At 52.4% G+C, this 10,889-nt stretch overlaps 1 protein-coding gene across 4 annotated transcripts in view; it reads right to left on the bottom strand.

Moving 5' to 3' along the window:
• Nucleotides 1–1,876: 1,876 nt before the first annotated feature.
• LOC111856393 (sialate:O-sulfotransferase 1) overlaps nt 1,877–10,889 on the bottom strand; it is an 18,457-nt gene continuing 9,444 nt past the window's right edge. For all 4 annotated transcript variants that reach the window (XM_023836324.2, XM_023836323.2, XM_072701124.1 and 1 more), the window contains 8 exons: nt 10,006–10,684; nt 9,470–9,584; nt 7,244–7,428; nt 6,755–6,876; nt 5,360–5,531; nt 4,845–5,009; nt 3,442–3,642; nt 1,877–3,006 (listed from right to left, as the gene is read on the bottom strand). In XM_023836324.2, coding sequence (XP_023692092.2) covers nt 2,654–3,006; nt 3,442–3,642; nt 4,845–5,009; nt 5,360–5,531; nt 6,755–6,876; nt 7,244–7,428; nt 9,470–9,584; nt 10,006–10,396 — 1,704 coding nt within the window. In that variant the 5' untranslated portion in view covers nt 10,397–10,684 and the 3' untranslated portion in view covers nt 1,877–2,653. The remainder of the gene's footprint in view (nt 3,007–3,441; nt 3,643–4,844; nt 5,010–5,359; nt 5,532–6,754; nt 6,877–7,243; nt 7,429–9,469; nt 9,585–10,005; nt 10,685–10,889) is intronic.

Genomic DNA, 10,889 nt, shown 5'->3' with positions numbered 1-10,889 from the left:
CTGGGGGCATATGTAGGCTGAATGCATGAGGGAGGGGGGCATAGGGGTATGGGAAAGCAGCTCTGCATCTGGAACATTCCTGAGGGCCATGATGGAAACGGTGAAAACCACCGCGCTGATCCCACCAGCATGCAGATACTTGTCCCCCCACCCCCTCCCCCAAGAACACAGGTAGACCCCCCCCCCCCACCAGGGGATCTGGCAGGATGCTATTTGCCTAAAAAACAGCAGTTGGAAGGAGATAATGAGAGCTATAAATTTTGAGTAGGCTCACCAAGACCTACCACATCAGTGACCCAAGTCTTGTTTGGATATAATCATCCATCTAAATGTTACAGCGTTAACGGCTTGACGGGTGAGGCAGAAATCCATGGTCGATTGTTTTATTAGCACTCGTTAATGTTCCCAGACTGTTACCCTATAAGATCCTAGCGCAGTAAGACAGACAGATTGACAGATGATTAAAGGAAAGGATCAGAAGACCGTAGACACAGTGTACTTGATATGGCGCGTTATGTAACTGACAGTGCTAAGAGGTCAAACTCCAGGGAGCGGCCCCTTTAATTTTGTTTATTTTTAGAAGCAACCATCGCTGCAGAGGTGGCTGAACCGCAGGCGATACCCGTCCCTCCACGGACACCGTGACAGTGCTGGCTTTAAGGTCGCCTCAGACAGAGAGATCCTGCAGAATCTTCCGGACCGTGACTCCCTAGGGCAGGGGACTGTCCCTGGGATGGGAAAGAACAATTTAATCTAAGCACAGGAAATGAAATGGGCTTCTTTTATGTGGAGATGCAGGACACACACACACACACACACACACACATACACGCATGTATGCAGGAAAACCGTCGACAATATGCCAGATGATGCCAGATGATGCCAGAAGACGCTTTTTTTCCCTCAAATTGATCTATCTGAAGGTTAATGGTAAAGCGTGAAGACTTTGCCGGACTAAATTACAGAGGAAAATGTAATTACGAATTGTATTTAGACCCAATTTTCTTTTGATTATTTTTCTTTTATTGTTGCAGCCTCTTCCATATTGCCGTAAGAAAATAATTCCATTGCAAAAGCGGAGAACGAAGCCAAAGTTATTGCACAACCCCCACCCCCCCCAGAAGTAATTTGGATGCGTCCGCCGTCCAGCAGCGTGTCCAACATTTACATATGAATTAAACCGATCGGAAGGTGAGACGGAAGGGGTAATGTTTCCCAACATCGTCACGTTCACAAAATGGTAATTAGATTCCGGAATAAGTCTTTGCGACACAGGGGGGAGTGTTTGTTGGTTATTTATTTATTTATTTTGTGCAAGGTTTCCACGTCCTCAGGCAAAAGGCAGAGAGATTCTGTCGACCCGCCGGCCCCGTCTGCTACAGCTTCAAGCGGCAAAATTCAAAACAATAACAACAAAGAAGCGAATGCAGCAACCGGGCCGTCTTACGACGCATTACTGCAACCGTCGCATGTTTCCTAATTATACCAATGAAAAAGAGGCCTTCTGTTTTTCTTTTTGTTTTTTTGATCACCCCCTTCCCTCATTCTGACCTCGTTCGAACTCTGCCAAGGATCATGTGACGTGAGGAGTGGGCCCCAATGTATCGGGGACCTCCGGTGACGCGTTAATCGGCTCAGTGCGGATTAGTGGTGCAGCACCTCTCTCCTTGAGGATTTCTGGGGGCGGGGGGGGGGGGGGGGGCGTGTGGGGAGACGGTGTTTGCCTGTGCTTTTCTCGCTGTCTCCTCTATTATATTGGAGGGGGGGGGGGGGGTGCCAACCTACCTAGTCCAGCACACTGCACCTGCCCCCCTGCCATGTAGAGGAAGTCTTGCATGTCTGCCACCACACTCTGAACCTCCCTGACCAACCCCCCCCCCCCCCCCCCCTGCATTCCGTTCTTCCACGTGTCAGTGACCCCCCGCCCCTGTAACAGAAGCTGTGAGGCAGCGTTTACCTTTGGATGGTCTGCTACATCTCTACGTGAGCCCAGGTGTGATTTCCAAAGCTACACAGAAAAGCAGGAACCTGTAAACCTACAAATTAGATATAAAATGCATGTATTTTTTCTTTTTTATTACTTTTACTAGAGGGACACAGCTGTCAGTGCTGCCACGACAGTTTAGGAGCGGTCCGATTTTTACATCCCTGTTGTGATTTTTCACTCAGGCTCAGTCGCGCAGAAAAAAAAAAAGCAGAATGTGGCGGAAATGAAATTCCATCCCAGCCAGCAATCCGGAATTCTCTCCGCGGGTTTTAATCAGGGAACGGCGGGCCGAGAATATCCGGTTTAATCTTTCATAAGTCGTCTCCGTGACGTTTCGTTTGATTGCACTCGTGGGCTGTGAGGCGTGCTACCACATCCTGGGGAGGAGGGGGGGGGGGCGGTTTGCGGAGAAGGAGTAGGAGGAGGTGAGGGGAGAGAAGTGGAAATAAAGATGAAACCGAGAGTCATTAAAAAAAAAAAAAGAGGGTGACCTAGGAAAGGTAAGGTTCGCTTCTGATTCCATGGTGGGAATCGGCGCTCTGCGGGTTCGGATCCCCTGGCCAGCTGGTTTTGGGCACTGTGCACCTTAGTAACAGGGTTCATCCTGGGACCTCGGCCCATAGGAATGTGGTTCTGAAGACTGTCACAAAAATGGAATGCCTCCCATCACCTGGGCATGTACTCCTGGGGGAGTCTGGTGTGGTTGCCCTCCCTGAGCGCCTGGTCAACGGCGCTAATGTATCCGTCGATGAGCTGCTTCATCTCGGGGGTGAAGGGGTTGAAGTCGGCCTGCCGGCCACCTGGCCGCTTGAAGTGCCCGTCCTGGTTGCTCTCGGCACAGAGCAGGCGCTCCTCAGAGGCGCTGGTGTTCAGAAAGGCGGCGATGGAGCGCAGTTGTGGCACCAGCGCTGCACGCAGCCCCTCGTAGTGGACCACGAGCAGCCGGCGGCCGAAGTGGAGCCAGTCCAGCACGTGGGATGCCCACCAGGAGGCGTAGCTGTCCACAAACTCCGGCCACTCTGTGAGGTGGGAGCAGAGATGCCATCAAGACCATGATCATAAGCAGGAAAAGGCTGTACTGTCGGGTAAAGGCCGCGTCAGGGCCGGATCACTGTCGGGTAAAGGCCGCGTCAGGGCCGGATCACTGTCGGGTAAAGGCCGTGTCAGGGCCGGATCACTGTCGGGTAAAGGCCGTATATGGACCGGATCACTGTCAGGTAAAGGCCGTGTCAGGACCGGATCACTGTCGGGTAAAGGCCGTGTCAGGACCGGATCACTGTCGTGTAAAGGCCGTGTCAGGGCCGGATCACTGTCGGGTAAAGGCCGTATATGGACCGGATCACTGTCGGGTAAAGGCCGTATATGGACCGGATCACTGTCGGGTAACGGCAGCGTCAGGACCGGATCACTGTCGGGTAAAGGCCGCGTCAGGACCGGATCACTGCCCCCCGTACCTTTGCTCTTCCAGTGCTGCTCAGAGGCGTGGCCCAGGTGGCCGGCACACTTGCGGTTGAACTCAGCCATCAGTGAGTGGTACGGGTTCCGAATCAGCAGGATGGCCGCGTCATACATCTCGATCTCACGCCTTCCGCTCTCGTGGGTCTTCACGCAGATGGTTCGCCCGCTCTTCCAGTAGTCCTTCTCGCCCTTGAAGCCTACGGCAGAGATGGAGGGGGAGGGGGGAGGGGGAGACTGATAACCAACCGGCACGGCTCAGTTCAGCTTTGCTTGGCTTGCGCTAAATAAGGTAATGGTTAAAGTACAGAGAAGTTTCAAGTTATAAAAAAAAATGCAGGATTTTGAGTTTTACCCACCAAATCTGTTTTGACAGTCTCTACCACAGTAACAAAATGGGGGCAATTACCAAATGACGTTTCCATTCAACCGGAATCCAGATCCTCCCCAGCACCCTTCTGTTTGGAAAAAGCCATTTCGATCCGAATGAGGACGCCAACGGCGGGCCTTCATTTCACAGGCCGTGCCATCGGGCGTGTCTTTTAGGACAAGGCAGCACGGGGCCCGGGATGCAATCAAAGCACCTCTCGCATTCCGGCGGCTGCTTACGCCATTCCGGGGAAGCGGACGTGGCGCGATTCAAAAGCTGCAACGCTAAAATCGGAAGTCAATTACATGTTCCTGCATCTGCAGCCGATCACGCAGAATGTTCTCTTCAGAGGGAAGACTGTCTTATTTTTAATTCCTTTTTTCCCCCCACAAAAAACACATATCTGACTCATAGCTAGTCACCTTATTTAATAAAGGTGGGCCTTTTTTGTAGAGCAAGGGAATTCGTGCACTTAGTGTGCTCAGCCGTAGGGAAAAAGCATGAACACATCCTTAATAAAATAAAAAAATAAAAAAACATTTTGGCTTGAATGTGCTAATAATGTAATAATAGGCTATTATATTACAGCGCGATGATCACTCCTCTGTTTGTAGCAAACTGATTTGACTGACATAAAATTTGCAGAGACTAACGCTGCAGTGACCCAGATAAACTCCCCATCTTTTGGTATCTCCTGGAAATTAGAATTAGGACAAGGCCAAGATGGAGCATACCAATGCTTAAAGAGGTGAGCGTTTTTTTTTTACTTTTGACCAAACCAAGTAAACCAACTACACATGCCCGTCATCTCAGGGTGCATCACCATCACCTGGGGGGTCCAGGAGAGGGTCCTGGTGGGAGGGAGGTTCTATGTCATGTATTTCATGGTGGCCTGGTTGAAGGATATTTGTCCAGGAATTATAAGCAGTGAGCCTGCAGCTGCAGCTTGCGGTGTGGTTCTGTTCATATAAAGTGCATCTTGTGTCTGTGGTAACTGGAATTGTTGATTTATGGGTGTCATTGGCCAGTTACCTTTGTTGTACAAGGTCCCGTCAAAGTAGTAGCTGCCTGTGTAGAATCCGGTGGCCAGCTCAATGAGGTGTCGAACCCACGTGTTTCCAGCCCCCGGGAAACTGGACAGAGCCACCAATCTGCTGGACTTTTCAGGCAGAAACTCCCGTTCGGTGCACCTGGAATCTGTGATTGGCGAAACGTTATAAACACCTCAGAGGCTAGTCTTCTAGTCCAGCATTATCGCGTGGGTTTGCATGTGGGCATCCCTGTAGACGCTAATCATCTCCTGAACTTTGCTGACCAGTTCAGCTTGGCCGACACAAAACTAAAAAACACAATAAAAACTACGGTTTTGCAAGAAACATAGGACAAAGGCGTCTTACGACAAATACAAGCCTCACGTGCAAATGACTGCCAGTGCAAGGGAATCTGCATGCTAAGGGCAGGCCTCCTAAGTGCACAGCAGGCCAATACCCTCCAATAACAAAAACAGCTGTTCACTGTAGGTCCAGAAGCAGCACCGGGGTGCCTACCTTGCACAGGGGTCTGGTAGACCTGGAAAAAGCGGCTGTCTGGGGGGGCCGGGGGCATGCTGGTGTTGGCCAGGGTGCAGTGCTGGTCAGGGACAGGGCACTGCAGGCTGAAGCTGAGGGAGGCGAAGCCGCAGTAGCAGTCAGGCCTCCGGAGCACGGCCAGCGGCAGCTCCTGGTGATGTCACACGGCACTCGTTACTGGTTCTGGTACTGGTACTAACACCCGGTGGCTCTGGGGGACGTGTTCCCACCTTCGCCAGGTCCTCTCATGGTCATTCAGGTGTGACTGCCCCCCGCCCAGCTTGAGGGGGGGCCTTCCTGAGCGCCGCTCAGACCCACGGTCGGTGCAGGATGTTAAATCGGCCCAAAACGCTTCTGTGCCGACAGGAAGGACCACGACCTTCCACGAGCTACCAGGTGGATCAAATCATTTCATTTCAAAACTGCCATACTGTAGGAAAATGAGACCCCTCTTTAGTGTAACCCTCAGGATCCCACATGTGCATATGAAACAAGTATCTAATCTAAAATTTATTAGCTTACTGCTAGGTGCTAATGTTACTCTGAAAACCCCCCCGTGTAGCAGCAGGCTGGCAAGGTTTACGAAAAAAAAACAATACAGCCCAGGGAAATAATATATATATATAATTTGTGGGCCGTAGTGTGATTAATTTATTACTACTGATGTGAGCTGGCCACGCTGCGGTGGTTGGCAGGTTTCTTAAATGAAATGCTCTGTATTTACCCAGTGTGGACCTCACAGGTGGTCCCACGCCTAATCCAGGGACCTTTTTAAAAATGCCGTCACAGCTCTTAAAACGCATTTGTCCCCCAGTCCTCCCTCGCGATCGTACCAGTGCTTCATTACAGCTTTCTAAACTTCTGGAATGTTAATGCACTAGCTCCCATTAGTATGCAGGAAATTTCTGGAACTGCCTGCCTCATCCCCATCCCCCACCCCTCATGTTTCAGGGGCAAAAAATAAATAAATTCTGGCTTGAATCCACAGTTAAAGTGCACAATATTGTTAAATTTTTTTCCCTCTATAAAGCGAATTCTTCTGTCGAAGTTTAAGTAAACAGTAAGGTGAGGCGTGCCCTCGTTCTACACCACGTCCCAGGTATCCAAGGTCAAAGGCATGGGGAACGACCCCAGAATGTGGGAATGATTACAAAGAGGACTGATGCGGGTTAGGGCTGCATTAAAATTTAAGCGGGGTGTTGTGGAGCACCAGGAAACAAAAAACAAAGGAATCCTCATCAGGAGTGTCAGCGTGGGCCGGTATCCAATCCCGGGGTGAGCAGCGGTGTCATTGATGGCATACATGCGGGAGCCTGGAAAAATAGGAAACCGTGAAGGGGCACGGCTGTCATTTCTGGGAGGGGGGGGTCTCACCTTGTCAGTGCACGCCTCGATGCAGGACTGCAGTGTCAGGTTCCACTGCGTGGCGTGGAACAGGAAGGCCGCTGTGGGATCACTGGGCATTTCAAAGCAGCCTCTGTAGCGCACGTTCCTGACTGGGGGGGGAATGGCCCACCATTATTAGGTAGGGGGGGGGGGGTGCACACTAGGCGATACAGAGAAATCCCACTCATGTTTGTTTGAAGGACACCATTTGCTGATATATACTGAGCACCACCTCTGCCCCTGTCTACAGCTACGGAAGGCGCCTCGACAAACCCCGTCTTTCAACTGGGTGCCCTTTCATCCGCTCTGTGGTGACCTCACTGCAATTTGCATTAACATGAAAACGCTTTGAATGATGCGGCTCTTGGAAGTTCGTCGAGGAAAAATTACGTCCAAAAAACGTGGGCTAATGAAATATAAAATGGAATAGGAATTTTAGAAGTTTAATTAGAAATACAGTGAAATTAAGCCACTCACATCGCCGCTGTCCAGGAAGCATCTCCTCCACCTTGTAGACGGAGAGGCGGCCCACCCCTCCGCAGGGAGAGCCCCTCTCCCCTTTACAGTCCAGGTTGCAGTCTTCCTCTCGTACCCTGGAGCTGCCAACGCGGTTGCCACAGTAACACTCGGACCCGTACTCCAGGCCAGCAAACTGGTACCCACTGCGGCAGAAGAGAGGGGCGACCAGGCGGATGGCGTGAACACCACAATGCAGGCCAGTGCTGACCATGCTTGATGGCGCTCTCTATATGTGCTCTTCCCATAATGCACTGCGTGCGGCTGCGTTTAAAAAGCATCCGTGCTGGGTGGCGTGCCAGGACTTGGCGTCAGAGCGGAGCACATATGCCAGCCACCCTTGGCTGACGTTTTGCGTGGCAGCCAAGGCCCAGGTGTAACATCCGTCCAAAGCTGGGGGGGTGACCTCCTCCCATCTCCATGGCAACACAGGGCCCCAAAGGTTAGTACCCGGCTAGCTCTCCATCGTCGGGCAGGGACGTACACGTCTCACCTCGTCACCACATAGCCATGCTTGGCTGACCCGCCTGTCCGCCGTGGCCAGCGCCCTGGGCCTCTCCGGGCCGCCAGCCCAGCTCCTGGAGCCGGTGTGCCCCCCCTCCCCCTTTCCAATTAGCCTTTTCTCTGCAGGCTGCTTGTCTCTACATCAAAATAAGTGCGTCTCACCCTCGAGTGAAAGAGGTTTCATCTTGCATTCATTGTCGTGCTTAGAACCTTAGCCATCCCCGAGATTACTCAGGATGCCTTTCTTTGCTGGTCGAAACCTTTTCTCCCCTCACATTTTAGTGCATGACAAAAGGCGACAAGATCTTTTACCCGGATGCCACAACACACAAATTAGCCCCCTGCTCCAGAGTGATCAAAAACAAAAAAATAAAAAATACGAGTGGCATCGTTACCGTTGCCATGGCAACGCCTCCCCGAGACTGCTTCCTCTCGTTAATTATTTACATTAATCGCGGAGCCTAGGTGCCGTCTGGCAGGAGCCCTGAACAGAGCTTGGACCAAGTGTGAGAGGCAGAGGACACGTTCCTGCCTCCGTCAGAAGCTGCCGGCATCTTTCACGCGGCCATCAGTGCCGTGCTTCTCCTGTCCCCCGGCAAAAATGTGACAAGTATATGACAAAATACGTGACAAAAAAGTGAATGTTTACAAGCGAATGATTACAAGCAAATGATTACAAATAGTGTTTAGTAGAAGACCACTTTGGATAGGCTTGGGCCTTTCACCATTGTGTCCAGACATTATACTCTGGGACTGGGTATTTTTATGGTATCTTCAAAGGCAACGCTATTCCAATATTATTAAATTGAGGCAATAAGATTGGGGGACCCACGACGAAATTTGCCAAATTGGGGGGGGACCCCATAGATTTCACTGCGGTATATCCAAAATACCACAGAATGCCCAAGCATTCTGTTACCATAACAGCGCCAAAGCCAAAGGTTTCGGGGTCAACCATTCCACGTGCAAATGGCACCGCTTGTCAGACATGTCCACTTCCCTGAACCCTGAGTGAAAGTCTATCATTTCAAATCACTTTTTCTGCTAGCAGAACTGGCCAAATGGAATAATAACATAGTGGGGTAATCTACGGTCTTCTCCACGCCCGACGTGTCTTTGTACAAACAGCAAACAAAGGCAGGAAAACACAGATCTGCCGTCCGCTGCTGATACGGCCTTGTTGTTGTTTTTGTTTTTTCTTTTTTCTCAGTCCTCTGTATCCAGACATCTGGGGGGAGTTGAGTCATTTTTCAGGAGTGTAAACCAAACAGCCCTGAGCGTCAACATTGCAGTGTCGCGACTGCGGCACGTCTGTAAATAAAGTCCCTGTTGGAGAGACACTGGTGGTTAATTAGCGAGACGGGCAGCCCTTTCCCTCCGCTGCCTGTGCAGTTCCCCCCTAGATGCTGGAGGGGCCCCCTGAGCAGGTGGCTCTCAGCCATGGTGAAGGGTTGCGGGGCCCCTCTAAGGGGGTTCTGGCATTCGCTCCTGAGGTGGCTGGCCCCCCTCCAAAACTTCCCCGCGCTGTCCCTGCAGCGCCAGCACCTGGTGGTAGTGTGAGCATGCTGTGTCGTCTTCCCAAACACAGGCTCTTAAACCGTGTACTGAATACAGATAGCCCCCACCCACCCGCCCCCCCCAGACGAGCTTCTGGTTTCCTAAGGTAGCTGGGGGTCCCTGTACCTCTCTGAGCAGGTATCTTGGCACATGGTGCTGGTCATTTTCCGGAAGTCGTAAAAAACGGCCCCCTTCAAGGCCCGTCCCTTGGCGTCGTCCAGGAAACAGCCGATGTAGGTTCCTGCACGTTGGCGAGACGGAAACAAAACATGACCCGTCACGCTTGGACACTTCTCAGTGGGATTAAGCGGTTATGTGCCGAAGGACCCGAGTGATACTTCCCCCCACTCGCTGACTGTTTTTGCCCAGAAATCGATTTTACGGGAGCGTGATTTAGAAAAACACTTGTGCAAAAAAAAATATATAACTGCAATTTCAAGTGCTGTCAGCGGGGTTTCATTAAAAGGGACCCCCTCTTCACCTTAACGGGAATCTAAGTGCTGCTCATTCCGTTAAATCAGTGGCCTTGTGGTGTAAATTCCTGACCCGGCTGTTCACCAGCCCTGTAAAGCAGTGGTAGGGGGTGGGAATTTAGGTATTCAGCTCAGGAAACCAGAAAGTTAATAATGGGGAGTGCGCGGAGGGTGTCCTCCTGCACTGACCTTTGTGGTGGACCTTCCGCTGCATGGGGCTGTGATCCACCCTGGGGGTGTCCCGTTCGCTCATGAGGCTGTGGAACCAGCGCCGCCGCAGGCGCCGGATCTCCAGGTTCCGGGATGCGAGCCAGCGTGGGCCGGGCCTGCCGTCAGGCATCTCGTCCACTCCGGGGGGCGCTCTGAGGAAGGGCCTCGAGGCAGGGGCCTCCAGGGCCCGAGGCGGTGAGGGCAGGGAGGGCAAGGGGGGCAGGGCGCCGCCCCCGCGCTGGGACAGCACCAGGCTGCTCCGCTGCAGCAGCAGCACACTGCCCGCCATGATGTAGGCCACGCCCAAGAAGAGCAGGAACAGCTGCGTCCGTCGCAGGAAGCGCTGCAGCCTGTAGAAGGGCTTAGCCATCCCCCTCTCTGCTTGACACCCCCACGCCCCCTTATAGGACAGCTTCGCTTAAAACAGGAAGGCCCGGGCAGGGGGGAGTCTAAATCCACACCATAATGGAGCTTCGTCTTCGTTATACCGTTTAAGCTACATCCACGCCGCCTCCTTCTGGTTAAATAGGGCTGGTCCAGATTCCACGGTGGGAGATCAGACTCACCAGCATGGTGATGGACCAAGGCTGAAGCAAGCAGTGCCACGCTGCCCCCTGGCTGGCAGTGACCTCCACAGCGACATCGTTCTGCCGCGGCCCTGAGGAGCAGAGGGAATGCAGTGAGGTCTCAGGCCAGGCTCATCCCTCTCCGGTGGTTTATTCAAGGCAATAAAACGGAAGGGAGCCAAGACAGGTAAGAAATATGAGGGGGCCAGGCAACCGTATGCCGCGGTCGTATGTCTCTATTAGGGCGGGAACCTCCTCCAGCCCAGGTCCCCCCCACCCCCACCCCCACACCAGCAT

Source organism: Paramormyrops kingsleyae, chromosome 17, assembly GCF_048594095.1.
Source record: "Paramormyrops kingsleyae isolate MSU_618 chromosome 17, PKINGS_0.4, whole genome shotgun sequence".
NCBI classification, from domain to species: Eukaryota; Metazoa; Chordata; class Actinopteri; order Osteoglossiformes; family Mormyridae; genus Paramormyrops; species Paramormyrops kingsleyae.
Note: the sequence above shows the minus strand (reverse complement) of the source record. Positions and strands in the feature narration are given on the sequence as shown.